The 21,085-nt window shown below is 51.5% G+C and overlaps 9 protein-coding genes and 1 non-coding gene across 10 annotated transcripts; 5 read left to right on the top strand and 5 right to left on the bottom strand.

The window, feature by feature from the left end:
- Positions 1 to 31: 31 nt before the first annotated feature.
- Positions 32 to 1,330, top strand: Z520_04263 (uncharacterized protein; the record flags this gene model as incomplete). The annotated part of the gene is made up of 1 exon (XM_016774772.1): positions 32 to 1,330. One exon carries the CDS (start codon positions 32 to 34, stop codon positions 1,328 to 1,330), a length of 1,299 nt encoding a protein of 432 aa, XP_016633752.1.
- A 935-nt stretch (positions 1,331 to 2,265) lies between these two features.
- Positions 2,266 to 3,575, bottom strand: Z520_04262 (uncharacterized protein; the record flags this gene model as incomplete). Its single annotated transcript, XM_016774771.1, has 2 exons — positions 2,266 to 2,864; positions 2,921 to 3,575. 2 exons carry the CDS (start codon positions 3,573 to 3,575, stop codon positions 2,266 to 2,268), a joined length of 1,254 nt encoding a protein of 417 aa, XP_016633751.1.
- Positions 3,576 to 4,610: 1,035 nt separating this feature from the next.
- On the top strand, positions 4,611 to 9,699 carry Z520_04261 (uncharacterized protein; the record flags this gene model as incomplete). Its single annotated transcript, XM_016774770.1, has 8 exons — positions 4,611 to 5,745; positions 5,794 to 6,398; positions 6,457 to 6,907; positions 6,955 to 8,522; positions 8,575 to 9,119; positions 9,198 to 9,246; positions 9,301 to 9,354; positions 9,406 to 9,699. The coding sequence occupies 8 exons, from the start codon at positions 4,611 to 4,613 to the stop codon at positions 9,697 to 9,699; spliced, it is 4,701 nt and encodes a 1,566-aa protein (XP_016633750.1).
- Positions 9,700 to 10,465: 766 nt separating this feature from the next.
- Z520_04260 (uncharacterized protein) lies at positions 10,466 to 11,272 on the bottom strand (the record flags this gene model as incomplete). The annotated part of the gene is made up of 1 exon (XM_016774769.1): positions 10,466 to 11,272. The coding sequence occupies one exon, from the start codon at positions 11,270 to 11,272 to the stop codon at positions 10,466 to 10,468; it is 807 nt and encodes a 268-aa protein (XP_016633749.1).
- Positions 11,273 to 11,944: 672 nt separating this feature from the next.
- Positions 11,945 to 12,734, top strand: Z520_04259 (uncharacterized protein; the record flags this gene model as incomplete). The annotated part of the gene is made up of 2 exons (XM_016774768.1): positions 11,945 to 12,506; positions 12,598 to 12,734. The coding sequence occupies 2 exons, from the start codon at positions 11,945 to 11,947 to the stop codon at positions 12,732 to 12,734; spliced, it is 699 nt and encodes a 232-aa protein (XP_016633748.1).
- A 156-nt stretch (positions 12,735 to 12,890) lies between these two features.
- Positions 12,891 to 13,784, bottom strand: Z520_04258 (uncharacterized protein; the record flags this gene model as incomplete). The annotated part of the gene is made up of 1 exon (XM_016774767.1): positions 12,891 to 13,784. One exon carries the CDS (start codon positions 13,782 to 13,784, stop codon positions 12,891 to 12,893), a length of 894 nt encoding a protein of 297 aa, XP_016633747.1.
- A 458-nt stretch (positions 13,785 to 14,242) lies between these two features.
- Positions 14,243 to 14,546, top strand: Z520_04257 (uncharacterized protein; the record flags this gene model as incomplete). Its single annotated transcript, XM_016774766.1, has 2 exons — positions 14,243 to 14,465; positions 14,518 to 14,546. The coding sequence occupies 2 exons, from the start codon at positions 14,243 to 14,245 to the stop codon at positions 14,544 to 14,546; spliced, it is 252 nt and encodes an 83-aa protein (XP_016633746.1).
- Positions 14,547 to 15,287: 741 nt separating this feature from the next.
- On the top strand, positions 15,288 to 16,238 carry Z520_04256 (uncharacterized protein; the record flags this gene model as incomplete). The annotated part of the gene is made up of 3 exons (XM_016774765.1): positions 15,288 to 15,354; positions 15,443 to 15,894; positions 15,966 to 16,238. The coding sequence occupies 3 exons, from the start codon at positions 15,288 to 15,290 to the stop codon at positions 16,236 to 16,238; spliced, it is 792 nt and encodes a 263-aa protein (XP_016633745.1).
- A 566-nt stretch (positions 16,239 to 16,804) lies between these two features.
- On the bottom strand, positions 16,805 to 18,267 carry Z520_04255 (uncharacterized protein; the record flags this gene model as incomplete). Its single annotated transcript, XM_016774764.1, has 2 exons — positions 16,805 to 17,780; positions 17,840 to 18,267. The coding sequence occupies 2 exons, from the start codon at positions 18,265 to 18,267 to the stop codon at positions 16,805 to 16,807; spliced, it is 1,404 nt and encodes a 467-aa protein (XP_016633744.1).
- Positions 18,268 to 19,296: 1,029 nt separating this feature from the next.
- Z520_04254 lies at positions 19,297 to 19,435 on the bottom strand. Its single transcript has one exon. It is a non-coding gene; the product is annotated as a tRNA-Asp (tRNA).
- Positions 19,436 to 21,085: the final 1,650 nt, after the last annotated feature.

The raw sequence follows: 21,085 nt of genomic DNA, 5'->3' as shown, positions 1-21,085 counted from the left end.
GAGTGATCATAAATGCCCCTACACCTTCGATATGGCGGTAGCAACTCGTTCAACCTCAACTAGCCCTGTCAAGAAACCATCTGCGAACGCCGCAGCTGCCCCCACCAATCCACAACAGAAGCCCTTGAAGCATTTCGTTCTCCCAAAAGATATATCCCCCAAAGCACGCTTCCTTCTCCTGCGACATCCTCGCGACGGAAACCCACAAAGATTCCTGTTTTGTCCCGAACGCGGGCTATTCCACTTCAACAGAATCAGTGCGCCGACGACGGACCCTCGGAGTCTCCTTTTCACTCCATGCATTCCTGAAACCCTCCAGACCAATCCGACAGAGCCGAAAGATGAGACTCGATCAGATCACTTATTGAGCAAAGGGTACATAAGCAAAAGTCCAGACTTCTATGTGGCAGCACCATTCGATGTCGCCTTTATACTTGCCCCTCTCATCTTGCCGTCGAAGCCAACCGCGGCCAAGGCTTTGTTTCAGCCAATCGACGATCTCTTCGAGCAGCGAATACAGGATGATAAAGAGCTACGATATTTATTTGAGCATGGACGACCCGTGGTAGAGAACGCCATGTCAATGCTTTGTGACACTATTGAAGCAGGAGGCGAGCAGATGTATAGACCTAGCGAAGAGAAGACAGCACGCATGATCGTCCAGAAGGTCAAGAACGCCGACAACAGAGGCTTACCAACTAGCCTACTGGACAAATTTGTAAAAAGAGCATTGGAAGCTCCCATCCTTAGCGTGAAGCGGGAGGAGACGCTTACATCCACCCAGACAGTGCCCTTAGCAATGGACGAAGATGATGGGGCACTTGATAGTTTGGACTCGCAATCTTCAGCCGCGAGCACGGCACAATCTACCATCTTCTCCGAAGTCTCGACGACGAGTTCGATCAGCACTGTCGTCTGTGAGCCAATTTCGAAGGAGCTGTTCGAGCTGCAGAAACAGCGGGTCGTCTTAGACTTCATCCTCACTTCTTACCTGCCAGAGTCGATCGCGGACCGTCTGAGAGCTCGGTTTGATTCACCAGATTCGCCGATCGACTTTACCACCTTGAAGGACCACCTCAGGCACTTGGAAAATCTTAAAGCCGAGGCACTTGCGTCAAGATCGATCACGGATTTCAGCAGGAAGAGGGGATTGGAAGACGATGAAGCTCTGGAAGTGAGAGCAGAGAAGAAGCGGAAGCAGGAGGAAGAAGAGAGGAAGAAGAAGCTGGGAGAGTCAAGAGGAGTGCGCGAACTAAAGAAGGTCAATGTTTCAGGAATGAAGAAGATGAGTGACTTTTTCACGAAGAAACCTGCCACAACCGTCAGTTGACGGCAATCCGGTGGAACGACCAACATCGCCTCGCCCGCCAAATGTCGACATTGCCACGCTCTTTCACCCATTGGCCCTACACGTTGACTTGGTCTGGATAGCAGATGAATCTTGGTGACGAAACACCCCTATAGGTATGGCAGAAGTGTGGTAAGGCCCCCCAGTGGAATTTCTCTATTCCGGGTAACATCCGTACCCACTTTTATGAAGCGATTCTCATTGTCCAGTTTGGGAACGCATCATGGCCATGCACACGAATGCCTGCCTAGGTGGCTAGGTACCCACACATTGAACCTGGGGAGAGGAGGGGGCCGTCCATGATCGGATGGAAGACGCACCGGTTGTCTTATGATTGCCTGCGTTCTCGGCCGAGTCTGCGGGATGAGGTTGAGGCAGGTGAAGAAGATTTATGACAAAGACGACAATGATGGAATGTGCGAAATCGGTGTCCTGTTACACCGGCGCAGATGATTCCGGGATTTGTGTAGCGATCCAGTTCCCGGCAACTGCTTATCCCATGACAGTTATGCTTGTATCTTAGAGCATCCAATCATCCTTGATGGCTGTGGCGGCCATCAAGGCTATGACAATACGTTAATTCGAACACAGCGTCATTTAAAGTGGCTTTTGGTGCCAACCTTGAAGCCTTCCAGACTGACGAGCTATAGATATACGCACTCACCGCAGGAGAGGCTCCTTTTTATCTCACGTCTCGAATCTTGTATGGAAACCTCTGTGGGCACACCTAATACCCATCCATCCACTCCCTCTCGAGTCGCCTGTAACACTCTGTCTATTCGCATGAGGCCCGTTCCTCACGCAGGCTCTCAAGGCGGTCTAGCAGTAGGTGGTATATCTACTCGGCGCGGCTGTTCATAGACTTTAGATATATCTCTCAGCATAGCACCGATTCTGCGTTCTGCTGACCACTGGGACTACCCCGTACCATTACTTCCAATGAACACCACCAGGACAGCGGCATATGCGGCAGTAGCCGACAAAACATTGAACGGGTCGTCCAAATACAGAGCCATTATCAAACCGAAAGCGAAGACACAGAGAGACGTCGTCAGCAACGCCGTGAGCTGACTCGGATGCAAGACCATTACGAGCATAGGACCGATGAGAAATGCACCACCCATAAAGGCCATCCCTATTCGCTGGAATAGTGCCCTTTTGGTTGCACGCTCGTTCCCTTTGTTGCGGGATGCGCCCCAGAGATCTTGGGTATCACGAGTCCTGGAAGCTGTATCGAATTTGCAAAAGATTTGTAGCTCATGAGGCGTAGGTGCTGGTAGGCTTTGAAGGGCAGCCCCGAGGATCGATGGATTCGAATGAGTTGAGGGCGAATCAGGCCCGACCGGTCCCAAGAGCCTTGACTGATCATGCTGGTCCATCTCGCCTCGAAATTCCGCACAGGCATGCCAGATATATACGCAGTCCTGATATTCCTTACTTGTTGCAATGAAGGGATCGTTCTCCTTACCCTTCAGCGCACAGCTTTTGATATAGTCCCAATCCTCTAAGGCTTTTCCTGAAGACAATATCAGCTCATCGTCCTTCCGTTGGTATGCATTGACGTAGACGTACTGTAGGCATGAATCAGACCCAGCGTCGGGAACGGGTCGTCTTCAGAGTGCTTTCCGTACGCAAAGTCTATCGCCGCTTCAATCAAAGATTTTCGAAGGCGATGCAACTCCGCTTGGTGCAAGGTCGCAAAATTCAAGGTGATTGAATCGTCTTTCGGGTCACGATAAATCACTCGCGGATTCAAATACTTCTGCAGCCGTGCTTCAAACTTACAATTGATTGGAAAGTCATCCGGATTGGCTTGAGGCGAGATTCCCATCAGGTCAGTGGGACCGCTCGGTCCTGCTTTGGTCGTTGGACGGAGATAGGAAGAGAGTCGTTGCACTGCGGCTCGGAGGCCGCACTCGGAAGAGTCCTTTGTTTTGCGTTCAATGCCAGCCGTTGGGGACAGCATGCGATGGGAGTAAGGCACCGGCGTGGGACCTCCATCCCGTAGAGGGCTGACTAGAAACATCGCCGGGTCCAAATCGGCTGGTGGGGAGAAGTTGTTTTCGCCTTCATACGATGGCTCAAGAGGACCAGACTCTCGGCCTCGAGCCAACGCTGTTTCAAAATTGGCCTGCAGCAGTGCCATATGTGGTTTGTCGGCGTCTGTGTTAGAGTTGGTGGTCCGTTCGTGATCGCTGCTATGGATTTGATCTTCGTGCATAAGCATCTAACATGCTGGCCGCTTCAGAAGCCTCTTACATATGACTTACCCGTCGCCAACCCCCGTTCCAGATCGTCTTCAATTTGAGTATGGCGACATCCGAGAGAATCCATCCCTGTCGCTGGTCAGGATCCCTGAAATTCCTCAAGTGCTATTAAAACGTCTGACAGATCAAGGACGTCTTCACCGTACGGTACTCAGCAAGGCTGATCTGCAGCTCTGATGTCTAGGTAAGTTACCTAGGTAGTTTATCAAACCTTGGGCCACATCGAGTGTTTTTCCGAATCAAATGACAATTTGCTGATCGTCTCGTCACAGTCGTTTTAGCGATATTAGTTACAGAAAGTCTCGGATTTTAATCTAACTTGATATCGCAAAGCGTACCTCCTCGCCTCGTACTCGGTACACTGAGAAAGAGAGGCTGGTGAGGCGTGGCTCGGCGCCGAACTGCACCTTCGTCCTTGCGTCTCCCGGATTCGGGAGATTTCAGATCCGATACAAATGCAAACTTCCATAACCTCGTCATGAGACGGAGGCTAGTCGAACTTGACTTCGTGATTCCTCCAACCATCAAGCATCCTGCTCGCAACATCAACGTAATCCAGCTGCATGCCGCCGCACCCTTCACCTCAAAGAGTCAATCACCATGGCGCCTGCACCCTCCACCCGACCGCGCCTGGATATTGCCGTCTTGGGAGTTGCTGCTGCTCGATCGAGCTCAATCACAGGTAGGCACCCACTGCAGGTAGGCACCCAGGCAGGGACTTTGGTAGGTGTCCATGACTTATCACCGAGCCCGAGTGAGTGACTTTTATTGCCCTGAACTCGCATGCTCTCCATGCGCGCCCTTGTCACGCCATGGCATTCCTATCCGTATAAACTATCGTCACACCACTGCGGTGCTAGTATCAACCTCAACCAACATCTCGGCCTTGCGTATCCATACCTCTACAATATCTTCATGGTTCTTTCTTAACAAAGGGTGCCCCGCCGACTCCAGATACGCCAGGTTATTCTCCTACCCAACCAATAGTCTCATCTATGGAGGAATCTATTCCTCCAGACCACGAGGAACGTGACAATGGTCAACGTACTATACCATCTGAGGCCACGAGGGACACTCCAACTTCTTCTCAGCCTCAATCTCAACCATATCCGCCAGAAGGCCCCTTGATGACCCATCGAAACGACAACACTCCCTCCTCTAACGAGACTGCCATAGCTACCAACTCCCCGGTCGAGTCATCATACCGAGCCAGAAGCAGACATGTCTACAGCATGTCGTCCGCTTCATCGGCCACAGATCTATCAGATGAATCCGCAGCAGGAAGAACGGACTCCAAGTTCGAACCGCTCAGGGCCGCTTCAACAACTGACGAAAAGCGCCTTCAAAAGCAAAGGAGTGTGCAGTCAGAGGACGACCTGTTCAATGTCCTGTCCCGTAGGAGAACAAGCGCTTCAGGCAAATCCGAGGCACAGCTTCAAGAGGAAAATGACGAAATAGAGAGGCTCATGTCTCGAATGTTCGGCCAAGCTCGACAGGCGCACAGCGAAGAAGAGAAAACCCGTCACAGTGGGGTCATATTTCGCGACTTGACCGTGAAAGGGGTCGGGTTGGGCGCCAGCCTTCAGCCAACCGTCGGCGACATATTCCTCGGCCTACCGCGGCTGCTTAAGACTCTTTTCACCAAAGGCGCAAAAGCAGCGGTCGGTAAGCCCCCAGTGCGAGAACTTCTGAGCCATCTGGACGGCTGTGTAAGACCCGGGGAGATGCTCCTGGTTCTTGGCAGACCAGGTTCTGGCTGTTCGACCTTTCTCAAAGCGTTCTGTAATCAGCGAGAGGGGTTCGAGGCAGTCCAAGGGGAAGTCACCTATGGTGGCACTGACGCAAAGACTATGAAAAGGGATTTTCGAGGAGAAGTCATTTACAATCCAGAAGATGACCTTCATTATCCCACATTGACGGTCAAGCGCACTCTAATGTTTGCCCTGAAAACTCGCACTCCGGGTAAAGAGTCGAGATTAGAAGGTGAATCCCGCGCAGATTACACGAGAGAATTCTTACGGGTTGTCACGAAATTGTTCTGGATCGAACACACTCTGGGCACGAAAGTTGGCGATCAATTTGTTCGGGGAGTCTCTGGCGGCGAAAAGAAACGAGTCAGCATAGCAGAAGGTACGCTCCAGATTTCACCAAATGAAGTTTGTCACTGACAGAGAGTAGCCATGATCACGAGAGCTTCGGTTCAAGGCTGGGATAACTCCAGTCGAGGTCTAGACGCAAGTACGGCACTCGAGTACGTCCAGTGTATCCGAACCCTCACCAACATGGCACACACTTCCACAGCAGTGTCCTTGTATCAAGCCGGAGAGTCATTATACGAACTTGTGGACAAGGTCCTGTTGATCCACGAAGGAAAGTGTTTGTACTTCGGGTTAGCTGATGACGCCAAACAATACTTCATCAATCTTGGTTTCGAATGTAAACCACGCTGGACAACATCTGACTTCTTAACCTCCGTCACCGATCCGCACGCGAGGGCTGTTAGAAAAGGTTGGGAAGATCGAATTCCACGAAACGCAGAGGAATTCGCTGCTATCTACCGCAAGTCAGAGGCTTACCAACGCAACCTTCAAGACATGAGGGACTTTGAAGCTCAATTAGAGCAACAACGGCAAGCCCGTGGGCAGAACATTGCAAAGGACAAGAAGAAAAATTATGCCATCCCTTTTCATAAGCAGGTCCTTGCATGCACACAGCGGCAGTTCTTGGTCATGCTGGGCGATCGAGCTTCGTTGATTGGGAAGTGGGGAGGCATTGTATTCCAAGTACGTATAGACGCCGACTGCTTATGGGAGGCTGGAACTTCTGCTGACGATGCCGCAGGGACTGATTGTGGGAAGCTTGTTCTTCCAACAGCCAAAAACAGCCGCTGGAGCTTTCCCCAGAGGTGGTGCAATCTTCTTTGTTCTTCTCTTCAATGCTCTGCTGGCTTTGGCAGAAATGACTGCTGCATTCTCCTCCAAGCCGATCCTCTTGAAGCATAAATCATTCTCCTTCTACCGTCCCGCGGCATACGCCCTTGCCCAAACGGTCGTCGATATTCCATTGGTCGCCATTCAGGTCGTCCTGTTCAACGTCATCATATACTGGATGGCCGGGCTTGCCGCTTCTGCTTCCCAATTCTTCATCTCCTGTCTCATAATCTGGACCGTCACGATGGTCACCTACGCTTATTTTCGCATGCTTGCCGCCCTCTGCAAGACTCTGGACGATGCCACTCGATTTACTGGTGTCTCGATCCAGATATTGGTTGTGTATACGGGCTACCTCATTCGTAGGTCACCCTGTCCAGTCTCCTTGAATTTGCTGATGATTCCATAGCACCCGATCAGATGCGTGTTTGGTTCAGCTGGCTTCGACGAATTAATTGGATACAGTACGGATTCGAATGTTTGATGTCCAATGAATTTACTGGTCTGATCATGGATTGTGTGCCTCCTTTTCTGGTCCCTCAGGGTCCCAATGCACGGCCTCAGTACCAGTCATGCACCTTGGCTGGGAGTGAACCGGGCCAAACATCTGTAAACGGAGCTCGATACATTCAGCAGGCTTTCGGGTATAGTCGTACCCATCTCTGGCGCAATTTCGGTTTCCTATGGGCCTTCTTCGCATTCTTCCTTGCAGTGGCCGCTTTTGGCATGGAAAAAATGAAGCCTAATGCAGGTGGTGGCGCTATTACCGTCTTCAAGCGTGGACAGGTCCCCAAGAAAGTGGAACAGGCCATTGAAACAGGCGGCCGAGACAAGAATTCTGAACACGACGAGGAATCCGGGAATTCGACCCCAGCAAATCTGGTGGAGAAGGTTATATCTCCTGGTAGCGAAAGCATCGAGTCTAGGGGAACGACGCAGGACAAACATCTGCTAGAACATGTGGCCAAGAACGAGACAGTATACACCTTCCGGGACGTCAACTATACTATTCCCTACGAGAAAGGCCAGCGGAAGCTGCTCCAAAACGTTCAAGGATACATTCGTCCGGGTAGACTCACCGCCTTGATGGGCGCCAGTGGTGCAGGGAAGACGACATTGTTGAATACGCTTGCACAGCGCGTCAACTTCGGCACAGTGACAGGCGAATTTCTTGTCGACGGACGGCCGTTGCCCAAGTCTTTTCAGCGTGCTACAGGATTTGCAGAGCAGATGGATATTCACGAACCGACCTCAACCGTGAGAGAAGCGCTTCAATTCTCGGCTCTACTCCGACAACCGAAAGAAGTACCTATCCAGGACAAGTATGCGTATTGCGAGACAATCATTGACCTACTCGAGATGCGAGACATTGCGGGAGCAACGATCGGAACAATTGGCCAAGGCCTCAACCAGGAACAGAGGAAACGACTGACTATCGGTGTCGAGCTAGCTAGTAAACCCGAGCTTCTTATGTTCTTGGATGAACCCACGTCAGGCCTTGATTCTGGCGCGGCATTCAACATTGTGAGATTCTTGAGGAAGTTAGCAGATGCTGGTCAAGCTATCCTCTGCACGATTCATCAGCCGTCGGCGGTCCTCTTCGAACATTTTGACGAGCTCATCTTGCTCAAGTCTGGTGGTCGAGTTGTATATCATGGCCCTCTTGGTCATGACTCGCAAGAGCTCATTCACTACTTCGAGGAGAACGGAGCCCGAAAATGTCCTCCAGATGCAAATCCTGCAGAGTACATGCTTGAGGTGATTGGCGCGGGCGATCCCAACTACAAAGGCAAAGACTGGGGTGATGTTTGGGAACAAAGCACCGGCTATCAAGCTCGATCTGACGAGATATCCGAGATGATCGAACGCAGAAAGAACGTCGAACATAGCAAGAATGTCAGGGACGACAGGGAATACGCCATGCCAATTGCGACGCAGACTAAGGCGGTAGTCAAGAGGTCGTTCACTGCATACTGGGTAAGTATCTCCGTTGCGTGGGTCGGTATACCTTCAACTGACGTCCTTGTAGCGGACACCCAACTATATCCTCGGCAAGTTCATCCTGCATATCATGACCGGCTTATTCACCACCTTCACTTTTTACCACCTTGGCTTTGCCTCCATCGACATGCAATCACGTCTCTTTGCTGTTTTCCTGGTGCTCACAATCTCGCCACCGCTCATTCAGCAGCTGCAGCCTGTGTTCATTCACTCTCGGGACATATTTCGATCCCGAGAGAACAACGCAAAGATTTACAGCTGGTTTGCTTGGACGACAGGTGCTGTTCTTGCCGAGATCCCCTACTCATTGATTGCCGGAGCCGTCTTTTACTGCTGTTGGTGGTTTGGAATCGCCGGTTATCGTTCTTCAACCTCGTCTTTCACCTCAGGATTCCTATTGCTGTGTATACTACTCTTCGAGTTGTACTATATCAGCTTTGGTCAGGCTATCGCTTCATTCGCGCCCAACGAATTGCTTGCGAGTCTCTTGGTGCCAGTCTTTTTCCTATTCGTCGTGAGCTTCTGTGGTGTCGTCGTACCACCGCAACAGTTGCCCGAATTTTGGCGGAGCTGGTTAGTAATTCCTGCTTCAGCACATTCCTGCTATTCTATGCTCGCAACTACATCGAGGCACTTACTGATACTTCTCAGGATGTATTGGCTGACGCCGTTCCACTATCTTCTCGAGGCTATGCTGGGGGTAAGCTGTGACATCCCTACAATGTCACGTAAGCAGTACTGACGGCCGTTGCAGGCAATCATTCACAATCAGCCTGTTCGCTGCAACCAGGGAGAGTTCGCTCGATTCGTGAGTCAATTCTATGTGGTTTCGAGGTCAGTGGATTGACATTTGCTTCAGAGTGCGCCACCGGGCTATACCTGCCAGTCCTATACTCAAAAATTTATTTCCCAAGCCGGCGGCTACGTCCAGGTCGGAGCCGATGGTTTTTGCGAGTTCTGCCAGTATGCGACTGGGGACCAATTTGGACAGCGGTTTTCCGTATACTACTCTCACCATTGGCGCGACTTCGGCATTTTTATTGGGTTCATCGTGTTCAACTACGCCGTCGTTTATGCGATAACGTTCTTGAGGTTCAAGGGGAGAAATCCGTTCAAGACGTTGCTGATGAAAAGGAAGAAGGTGGACGGTTAAAGATACAAGTATTCCCCTTGTCTCAGGTCGGGAGCTTCAGGTGCTTGGGAATATGACAGCTTGACACGAGTGTGTAACTGTGTTGAAACCCTTAGATTCAATACAACTAACCTATGCAATACGTTTTGAATCTGTGTTTTGCCCACTTGGCCAGTCAAAACTTTTCTCAGTGACCGTGTAGTGTAGGGCGGCTTAGCCGGTAATCCAAACGGATCGAAGACCAGTTTCTAGGTAAGGGTTAGGAGACAAACAAGCATACCATGTAACGGGATCACCACCGATATCTTCCACCATCGTTATGACCATCACTAGGCACCATACTAGATACCTTAGGTAGGTACATAATGCATTGACGTCCCAGTGCTGGCTGGATGGACGAACCTTGGCTGAAGGAACGGACAAGAGCACAATGTGCATTTTTCAATATTATGGCTCAATTATATTTGAATAAAAGAAAAACAAGTGACACGGTCTGACGGGGATAGAATAGAGAGGAAATGGGAACCCCAAAAACGGGGTGCTTTTTTCAAAACAGATATCTCATTATCAAGGCTTAAGGGCAAGAGAATCACCACTATTGGGGCGAAGAAACTCGTGGTGTGCGTGTGATAGATCTTGAAAAGGGTCATGGGTTACCTTGGCTCTCCACTCATGTAATTTATATAGGCAAGGTAATTCGAGGGCTAAATCCTCTCATGGCCATGTATTGTCCCACCTCTATAGCTCGTATGAGTAGACTGACCCTGTCCAAAACCATTCATGAACCTTAATCGCCCGAGCAAGTGCTTTTGCCGGGATTACAGCCCTCCCGAGGCGGCGCTGCGGCCGTGGCAACCGCCGTGGGAAGCGGTGTGACAGGGATGACCTCGAGGCCCGTCCCTGATGCAAAATGTGGGGCGGGAGTGGTGACTGGCTGGACGGCCGTGGAGGTGGTTTGGTTCCCAGGCTTCTTCGGCGTCGAGGACGACGCAGGAGGTGTTGTGGCTGTGGCAATCATTGATTCTATTGTCTGCATGAAACCCAGGGTTCCTTCTTGCGAGTTTGCTGGGGTGGTTCGCGTAGAGGACGCGGGAGGAGGGCCAGCTGCAGGTGTTGTTGCTGCTGCGCTTCCGCCTCCAAAGTCACCGCACCGCGTATCCCCCACGGCCAGGGGCTGGATAACGCCCATCAGAGACGCGTCGCAGATTGCGAACGTCGACGTCGACGCGCAGACGACTTGGCCCGCGTAGGTGCATTGGCCCTTGGGCAGATAGGCTAGACCCGCTGGGGAGGGGTAGGCGGTACTCAGCCTTGTGGAGGAGAGTAAGAGGAGGATGAGGAGGTCGAGGAAAGGGAGTATCATCTTCGTGATATGTTTTGACTTGTGCGTTAGTTGGCACTCAGAATGTAGTGCGATCGAGGACTGCGTCGTTGCGTGATTTGTGATCTGTATTCCGTGGCGAAGGCGAAGATGGCCCGGATGGCCAAACAAGTAGCAGAACAAATAAAGACATCCGAGCTTCAGTCTCCGTTTCGCTGGCTTTGTCGCCCTCGGCATTGTTTTCGCGTCGTCGGCTTTGTTGAGCAACATCATGGTGTCCTTCCTTTCAGTCGACTGTATCTTAAACAAAGAATCTACTTTGTCTGATGATACATTATTAGGTGTGCGCCGTAACAAAGCGTATTTGGACAAGGCGAGGCTGGATTCGAAAAGGGTTCATGGATCGTCCACAAAACGCCCGATATATGACGACGGTTTGCGCCACATCTTCCGAAGGAGCACTGGACGTCCAGAAGGTGTGAAAACGTTGAGGATGTCTTGCACAGCTCCAGAGTCTGTCTTCACGTCCTTGGACAATATGTATCCTTCACCACCTTCACTCAACTCTGCAAGGCTGCTGGGCAACCGCGTCAACAACCTCGCGCGTAGAATAGGCATCCATAACACTGAGCAACGATTCATCTTTCTGAGGCATCGTCTTAGCGCGCCACATGTCTGTTCATTTTGATTTTAGAGTCGGCATTCTTTGTCCACTCATCACAGTCGGAGACGTCTGGTATTGATAATATTCCTCGACTTCGCTTCGCTCGCTTCCCCAGTAAGTTGTCTCATCCTTGTATTTATCGTATACAACGCGTTCTCTTTGTCGTGGGAAAGGACAGCAATGAATCACCATGCAGAAGCTGACCGCATCATAGACTTGCTAGTGCATCAGCTCAGCCCAGGTTCCTGGCAACTCCAACAACACCCGATATCATCTCAACCATGTCAGAGGAAGGGGCAGCCGAAAGCATTGCGGCCCGTAAACAACGTCGACGCATGGCTGGACGGAGTGGAGGCGAATTTGAGATTGTTCGAAATGGTGAAGGAATCGATTACCGCTATGTTTGGCCAAACAAAGAGGAAGAATTCGTTGATCGGCTTGTTTCCTGGGCTAGCGCTGAGCCTACCCAAGATTCTGTGATTGAGTCCGACAAGACGTCCACACTGTGTGCCGGGGTCGAGACAAACGAAGACAATCCGGACGGGGGAAGCCTTGATGTGATAGTGCGGGACAATGGAACAAAGGCAGCAAATGATGATACTGGCTGCATCAAGAGGACGGCTTCCGGAAAAGAAGACGGCAAGGAACAAGGAGCTTTCACAAGGCTGAATAGGCGTATCTCCGGATGGTTCCAGCGCAGAAAACATGATGGCAAAGAAAATGAGCGTGAAAAGGGTGGTATGCCGGCATCAGAACAAGATCAGCCGTGGATTCCTGAGCCCCAGCTATCACCCTTCAAATCAGAGAGCCTCACCAAGGAGCTAATGGAGCCTCAAGACGATCGTAAGTCTTCCCTTCAACTTGACACGGGTTTTTGACTTTACCAGTCATCATCATTCCGTCATTATCGTCGCAAGCTAAGTGGAAACCACAGGTATATCGAGACATGAGGAGGTGAATAGGGACTTCTTTACCGCAGCACGCCGCTCGGTGGAGTCGACCAGACAGTTCGAGAGTGCAATCCGGTGTTCGGAGGTTGTCGGTGACGAAGAGTTCGGCGATTGTGATTGACATGAATTGCCAGTTCATGCAACTTGAGCTCGTCATCTGCTGAAGTCCATGGCTGCCGTTGTCTCAGGTCCTGTGCTGCCATCACCAAAGAGGTAACTGATGAGGGAGACTGGTAAGTCTCAGTATTGCTTCAAGAAGACACATCCATAGACAATGTTAGACTTTGTTTGTCTCGTCCTTCTTCACAGCCTCTTTGTCTCGCTGGGGGTAAGACTCTGCCTTTTTTGCTGCGATCTCATCAATGAGCGGATGATTGTTGAGTGCGGCTGCTGCAGCTGCTTGTCCAGCCTCAACTCTGCTGGACCCCTTCCCACTGCCAAGGTACTGGTTGTCCCAGCCCCAACCATTCAGATATACTCCCACAAAGTAAGTCTCTCTTCCCTGGCCGTAGTGAACAATGGGTTCCTTCTCATCAACATAATTGATCTTGACACCTTTGGCCAAAATCCTTTTGGCCAGCTCCTCCTTACTTTTCTTGGATGGGGCATCATTGGCAGTGAGGGCAGCCTGCAATTTGGGATCCCAGAGCTGGTGAAGCCATTTCTTAGCTAGCCTTCCCTCATCCGCATCAGTCAGGACTACGGCAGCGACATAGGCTTCGAAGACATCTCCCTTGATCTTGAGCCAGGCGTGAGGCGCCTGATTCTGGAATTGCTTGTAGCCTTGTATTTGCTTGTCAAGTCCATAGAGGCTAGCATATTGGCCAATGGTTTCGTTTTTGACGAGAGACTCTCGAATCTGAGACAGCTTTCCCGGGTCCAGATTCGGGAATTTGTCGAAGATCAATTGGGTCGCAAAGAGTTCGAGGTAGGCGTCTCCTAGAAATTCAAGTCTGTCGTAGCTGGCATGGACATCTCCGGGCGCCTGGCTGGGGTGAGTGAAGACAACCGATCGGTATTTGTCATGGATTTGCGGCAGAGGAGGAAGGCCATTATTGGTCGATGTTTCGAGTTGGGTATGCCTGGCAGGGTTTGAGTTGTCTCTGTATGGTTTTTTGGGTGAGCGGTATGGCTCGTGCTCGAACTTGCGCTTCCTGCCAAAGTCCGCCATCGTCTGGGCGAGCACGATATTCGAAGTGTTCTTATGACAACGGGAGGAGCAGTACTCACATGAGAGATGTAGATGGGCAGAGACAGGCAGAAAGACAAAGGCACAATGCAGGCCGTTTGTGTGAAAATGCAAAAAGGGAAATTAGAGGCGAGTTGTTTTTCCGACGGCAACTGGTGCCGGACTGCAATTCTAGGGCCTCAATTTGGTCTCAATGCAGAACTTGTCGTCTCCAGCACATTCAACCAACCACCTTTCCCTCGGTCTGGCATTGCAATGGCTTCTCCATCGAGAGGTCGGCTATTACAGCTGATGCAGGTATGACTGAGTCCGGATACCACATCCCTCGCCCGCGCCCAAGCGCGCAATAATCACTGCGTGATTCTTTCAAGGCGCACTCCTGCTAATTAGCCAAATTCCTACAGCTTCAATGCTCAATCTTCTCTACGACCTTCAACCCGATGCAGCAACGGCTGGGAAACAAAGTCCTGCGCCAGCGATTAAGAGGTCCAGCATTGGCCTCGTACTACCCCAGACGATCAGCCACCGTGGAAGACGTTTTGGACGAATTCAAAAAGTTTGATCTGGAGGGTTTCAACGAAGAGGAGGACGACAGACTGGAGAATGTGGCCTTTGCCAAGTTACGAGGAAAGGGTGCGCCCAAGAAGAAGAAGACGAAAGCAGGTACGGTCGTCAAAGTCCATGACAGCCAGCAAGACACTAATATAGCCTGCAGAGGGTCGCGCCAACAAGAAGAGGAAATAACCTTAGCTGAAGACGGTCTTGTACTGCTGTATATCAACATTGAGATACCCACCACGAATCTGATGCCGCTCGATTTGCGACCCCCATTGCCTTTCCTAGCTCGTTTTACTGGTTCAGTCAAAGCTGTCGATCTCTGACATCTCTGCGCGTTGCAAAGCTTTGTACACCTCCTGGCACAGGTATATCTTTACTGCGTACAAAAGATGATGATATTCAGGTCAATCAGCCTGCATCGATCCGTTCCACCGGCGACCGAACTCGGTGTTATCGGGACTGGACGTCGCGATCGACCGCGGCTGCTGATACAAGGTCTGGTGACTTGTAACCCGTTTGGGGCCATTATATTATATTGCGTCTGTACCAAATTGCAAGAGACGGGGGCATTGCCGACAACCAGTTTTCCGAGAACGAGATGGCTCCGGCCTCCGTCAATCGTCATTCGCCAGGAGGTGGTTTCGAGACACCATCTCCGCATGCGGTTGCAGGTTTTATCCCCGCAAGCTTCTTCCGCAAGCCCTTGGCCACAGACGACCTTACCCCTCTGTTGTTTTCTTGTTGGTCACACATCATGGTCCTCAGACTTGTTCCCAGGCCATCTTCCATCATTGCGGGGCATAGAGGTGGCCCAATGGCCTATATATCTTTCACGGTCGACTTCCGGCGACAAGCCTCCCCCTCCTACCTTCCCAGCAATACTCCCACTTGATTGAATCTTTACCTTTCCATAGAGAGTTCTTCACCATGTCAGGTCTCCACGAGGTCCAAACAGGCTCCGGCAAATTAGCCAACAAGGTCGCCATCGTCACAGGTAAGTATCAAGAACTCAGCAAACCTGCCACAAATTTCAAGAGTGACTCGACATCACGAATCCCATAGCTGACCTACTGTCTCCTCAGGTGCTGCCTCAGGTTTCGGCCTCGCGTGCGTCCGGAAATTTATTGATGAAGGCGCCAAAGTCGTCGCCGCAGACATGAACGAGGCCGGTCTCCAAAAAGCCTTCGCCGATGCCGCCGACAGTCACGTTGCAACTCTTACCGCCAACGTCACCTCGTCCAGTGACTGGAGCAAAATGGTCGACATAGCCGTCTCAAAATTCGGAGGGTTGGATATCGTCGTCAACAACGCCGGAACATCCTACAAGAATAAACCCACGCTAGAGGTTACAGAGGAAGAGTACGACAGGGTCATGGCCGTGAATGTCAAGAGCATCTTTTTGAGCATACCGGCTGCGGTCCCCGCGTTGCAAAAAAGGGGAGGTGGATGTATCATCAACATTGCCAGTATAGGTGCCATGAGACCCCGGCCAGGGCTGGTTTGGTATAATGCGAGCAAGGGCGCTGTTGCGAATGTGAGTCTCATGTCCTCCATCCATCTCAACCGCCCCGTCGCTGGAGCTAATAATGACTGCTCGGAACACAGGCCACAAAGGGTCTCGCCGCCGAATTTGGCAAAGATCAAATCCGCGTCAACGCCCTCTGCCCTCTACTCTCTGGCACTGGCCTTTTCGAGTCCTTTGTGGGGGTCCCTTACAATGAAGAAAACATGAAGAAGTTCCTGTTCAACGTCCCGCTGGGAAGACTGACGGATCCCTCGGACGTGGCCAACGTGGCGGCTTTCCTGGCCAGTGACGAGGGCAAGTTTGTCACGGGGGTGAATCTGGAGGTGGATGGCGGCAGAGCTGTTGGCTCGTAGAGCGGGCCACTGGGTCAGCTACCCAAAGATACATCGAGACGGAGGTGGTGTGCGACTAGAGGTTGCAAGAGCGGCCAGACGATGTGGGAGGGTTGTTGGAAAGGCAAGAATTGGCCCGAGTGGGAGGACGAAAGACGAAAAGCAAAAAAGAGAGAAAATGCAAAACAAAACAAACCGAGCTCTCCCAGCGCCTCTTCTCTTATCCAGATGTCTCATTCCAATTTCCTTTCCGCTCGCAACAGGCCGGCATTGCCATCCAAGTTGCAAGTCTTGAGCTGTACCGAGTAGTCCTATCCATATGCCCTATCCTGTCTCATGCTTTTTGGTGCAATGCTATGATCTGAATGACACACACACACGCTCGCTCGAATTCAATTTTCCTTCCAAGAACGTATTTTTGTGGAAGCAAGAGGTGCTTCTTGAAGGAGGGGTGACAAGAACGACACCAGGACATACTCCAGGTGGACATCTGGCGGTATCCCCCTTCAAGCCGGCTGTCCTCAGTCCCGTTGCGCCGCGGCTGCTTGTAGAGCGATCGACCAACCAACCCGCCAGGTAAAATCCTACTAGAATGCCGCTCTTCCAATCCCATCATCCCCTTCCATCAATTGCTGCAAGTGCTGTTCTGCGAGGTCACTACGCAGTGCCTCCCTCTCGCTCTCTCTTTCCCTTACATCCCATTCGTTCAACACTTCGCGCTTGAGCTTCTGCTTCTCTGCAATCTCGGTCCGCATTCGTTCGGCTTCTGCCTCGAGCGACTTGATCCGCTTCTCCTGGTCGGGGGGAAGCCCGGAGGGAAGCAGTTTACCCCCAGGGACGATCTTCTCGCTGGTGGCAAGATGTTGTTGGAGGGTGTTGAAGCGTTGTGTACGAGGGTACGTCGTACTGGAACTGTTGTTGGCTCGGAACGGGAATGTGGGCTCGCTTCCAGCACCGCTGCCTCGTCCAAACCCGCCACGGTAACTGGACCCTCCACCATAATCAGCTCGGTTGCTTGAGCCAAAGTCGCCACCGCGTCCGTAAGAGCCTCCTCTCGGTCCGTAGGGCGCCGGGCCTCTGAATGGTAAGCCGCCTCGACCACGTACTGGAGGGCCGGAGAAATCTCGAGAAGGTGGGCCGTCAAATCTGCCGACAGAACCGCGAGGTCTGGTAGGGGCGTTAAGTGTGGAGGCGCCTCCGCCACGATTGTGAGCGGACATGGACATCGATGCTGCAGGGCCGGTAGGTGGGGACTGGATCGGCTGACTGAAACTGCGTGATGGACCCGTGGGAGGTGGTCTTTCGTAGGTGCCGTTTCGATAACTGCTAGGACCAGAGGGCGGTTGTCGGGTTTCGCCGTTCACTTGTACCTCCTCCCGCGGTGTGCTCACATCAGGCTCTCGAGAACGTTGATCTCCATCTGCAGCTGAGGGTGCAGCAGGGGATCTGCCTCGAAAGCTTGCGGAGTCGGCATTGTCGTATTGATCTCGAATGGGATGTGCGGGTGATCTCGGTTGAGAGCCTGTCAAGCTCGCACGATCTGGATGAATAGGAGGAGACGACCTTCTTGAGGTGTTGTGCGATGCTGCGCCAGAGTCTCTCGGCGAAGGCGACCGTCTCACCCAATTATCGTGCTGCCTTCGGCGCGGCGGCGTTCTTGACCTCGGTCTATAACTCTCACCTCCTCTTGGTGAATTCTTGACTGGTGACCGGTCGCGGTCGAATCGGCTTCGGTCGGGGGAAAATCGTCGTTCGCGTTTTGGTGAGCGTCGCCCAGGGTCAGGAGAAAACTCTCTATACCTCTTTGCGTCCGGTGGACTTCGTGTCCTCGCACCAGGCGGGGATCTAGATCTTCTCCTTGGTGGTGATCTTCGTGGAGAGTAGCGGCGAGGGGGTGAACGTCTGTTGGCAAATAAATCTTCTCTTCTGCTCGGCGGGGTTCGTGAGCGTCGACGAAAGGCCGGGGATCGGCTGCGTGGTCTTGCGGTCCTTGCACTCGTGGTTGGTACGTAGGAGTCAATGTCATCCCTTCGGTCATCCCGCCGCCCATCTCTTCTGTCGGCCGTCCATGAGTCCGCGGTAAACCGATCCCTGTCTCGGTCTCGATCACGATTTGGGGGTCTGTATGAATTGTCGCCTCCTGAGCCACCCGGCCGGTAGCTTTCTCCTTCGCCAAAGTACTCGACGTCTGGGTGGGAATCTCGTTCTCGATGTCCTCTATCTCGGGGTGGGGGCGATCGCCGTGGCCTGGTACGGGTCAGTTGATCTCAAAGAAGCCAGTGCTGTGGAGAAAATACCCCCGGTAGCGATCCATGAGGACGGTCAGTAGAGAGGTCAGCGACAGCGAACGGTGATATGTCGCCTCATAGAGTTCATCTCCCTTCGAGCTGGTAGTACATGACTTCCTGCATGACGGGCTGTGGCATGACAGAACCACAAAGAAGTTGGAGTCGACCTCACTACCCAGGTACTATCTGGATGCGTCGCTGGCTTGCTGCATCCAGAAATTATATGCCAAGAGCCGGTAAATCGACGGCTAGCTTATTCTCCTTTAGGAACATGATGGTGCCGCTCTATGCTCATCCCTTGCTCACCACCAGATACCCAATTGTCCCAAGCTCACCCGATACTAGGTGGGCACTTTTACAACTGCCGGGTTAAAGCGGGCAGACGCGAATGCAAGTGCTTTGCTTCAGCTGCCGTAACACCTGTTCTAAACTTATGCGCCGGCTGTCTGTGAACTTCACAATAAGATTCACCGAATTAGAAGGACTGAGTACATTGGCATGGTTGTTACGTGATCTAGTATCCATATCATTGTATACATACTCTTGAGATTCTGGTTCGCGATTGTATGACTTGTTGCTACGTGGAACGCACCTGCATTTACTGAGTGTGTCCATAAATCCCCTAATACAAACGGAAATATCTAGGTATTATGCCAGACAAATTTACTCACTGAACTCGGCAAGTCTGGTAGGAAAGCGAAAACGCCAGTCCAACTCTGAGATACATGGCGGCGTTGGGAATAAGGCCCAAAAAACAACGTGAGATCCCAAAAAACTCGAAAAAAAAGAAACTCCCCGACAGGGAATCGAACCCTGGTCTCCCGCGCTCGTTATTGTGAAATGACAAGCGGAAACTGAATTGACTGTTAGATGACGAACAACTAGCTGATGAGTTGATTGACTTACTCATGACCACTAGACCATCGAGGACACCTGTTGTGATTGTTGGAAGGAATCGCCGTTAATAAAAATATAAAGCCAAAATAATTTGCGGGACCGAGCGCCAGCATACTTTCCAATCAAAGACTTGCGGAGTACCCACATATCTACCTACGTGTAAGTATTCACCTACCAGGTATTCAACTCTGGAGACGTATTCACTACAAATTATTAGTTGCCGTGTCTCAGACTAATCGAAGAAAATTATTTATTGTATCCTGCCTATCCTTCACCTGTCTATCTTCACGAGAAGCCACGTGTCTAACAGTCTGAGCTGCATACCGCGATCTTCGCGATTGGTCAGCTTATCTCAGTGAGTTCTTGAGCGGCGCCTGATATCGAGTCTTCCAGGTAGCGTGCTATTGGTTTGTTCAGCATTGGCATGCTTGAAGAACTCTCGTTTATGAATGAGCATAATGGGTCTGAAGCGCGAATACTTTTGTGTGTATTCTCCGGGATGGAACTCAGCAGGATCTTTTCTAATGCATTCATGTAGGTACCAGCCCAAACCTACCACGAAAGCGACGTAAGATCTTCCATGCCGATCGGGACATCCTTCGCGACAGAACTGGGCTTGCGACACTGACTGGCCCCATCGAGTATGACGAGAATATCAAATTACTCCACGCTCTCGTGCTCGACTACCTCATACACAGACTGATCGAAAGCGGCCAAGATTCACGTTTGATAACGCACGACGTGATCTTCGGAGTAACTACCCTACAGTGCTCGAACTTTGCGAATGGCTAAAATTCCCGGATAACCCTCTTCTCGTCTCGGTTGACTGTGTGACACACCTCCTCAACCTCGGAAGCTCGACTCTCGAGCCCGGCCCTGCAGAGCCACCGGTTCCTGTGCACTATCCAGCACCTCTAACAGGTAAAAGCCATTCGTCGTTACAGCAGAAAAAGCCATTCGTCGTTACAGCAGAGGTAGTCTTTCAAGAGCCTCTCGCCAATTAGAGAACATGCCCTCTTCAACTACAAAAAACAAGATGTTGTCTGCATCGGGCAAGGGTAGAGAGGGAGCATGGAAAGACGTCGGATGGAGGCAAAATCGTTCCGTTTGAGGACATTGATTTAACCCCTTCAACCTGGTCGACCGTCACCGTGCTATTGGCGGGGCGGACACAGACTACGCTTCGATTTTCGAGCATAGCAGATCTCCAGCCAGGCCATCAAGTCGATAAACCAAGGTTTGGAATGGCTGGAGGAAGAGTTCCGTGGATTTCGTTCAAGGACATGCTTCGTCGAAGCGGAACGTACAAGGGTTTCCGTCTTTCAACGGTCCTCGCCAAAGCCCAAGCTCGAAAGGTAGCCTGGTTCACACTAGGACGGTTAGAATCAATTCATGTTGACGGATGCAAAACAACGAAGCCAGAAAGTCTCACCGAATCTCTTCGTGTTTATGAATTGACAGTGGGATATAGAGGCGCAGTATCCAGCAGTTTTCCGGCAAGTACTGATGATTTGCTTCCGACTGAGGACTTCAAACTCGAGGCGGCAAAGAAGCCGGCAACGGCGTTTCAGACTGGCTTTTCTGAGGCGCCTCAGTGCGAGTCCCTTGATCGATGGCGGCTGGGAGCCATGTGTTCAAGGTACAGCGAAACGCACGACTTCCACGAATGACACCAGGGTATCA

The sequence above is a fragment of the Fonsecaea multimorphosa genome (genome assembly GCF_000836435.1).
Source record: "Fonsecaea multimorphosa CBS 102226 unplaced genomic scaffold supercont1.7, whole genome shotgun sequence".
Taxonomy (NCBI): domain Eukaryota; kingdom Fungi; phylum Ascomycota; class Eurotiomycetes; order Chaetothyriales; family Herpotrichiellaceae; genus Fonsecaea; species Fonsecaea multimorphosa.
This window is presented reverse-complemented; position numbering and strand designations above follow the sequence as displayed.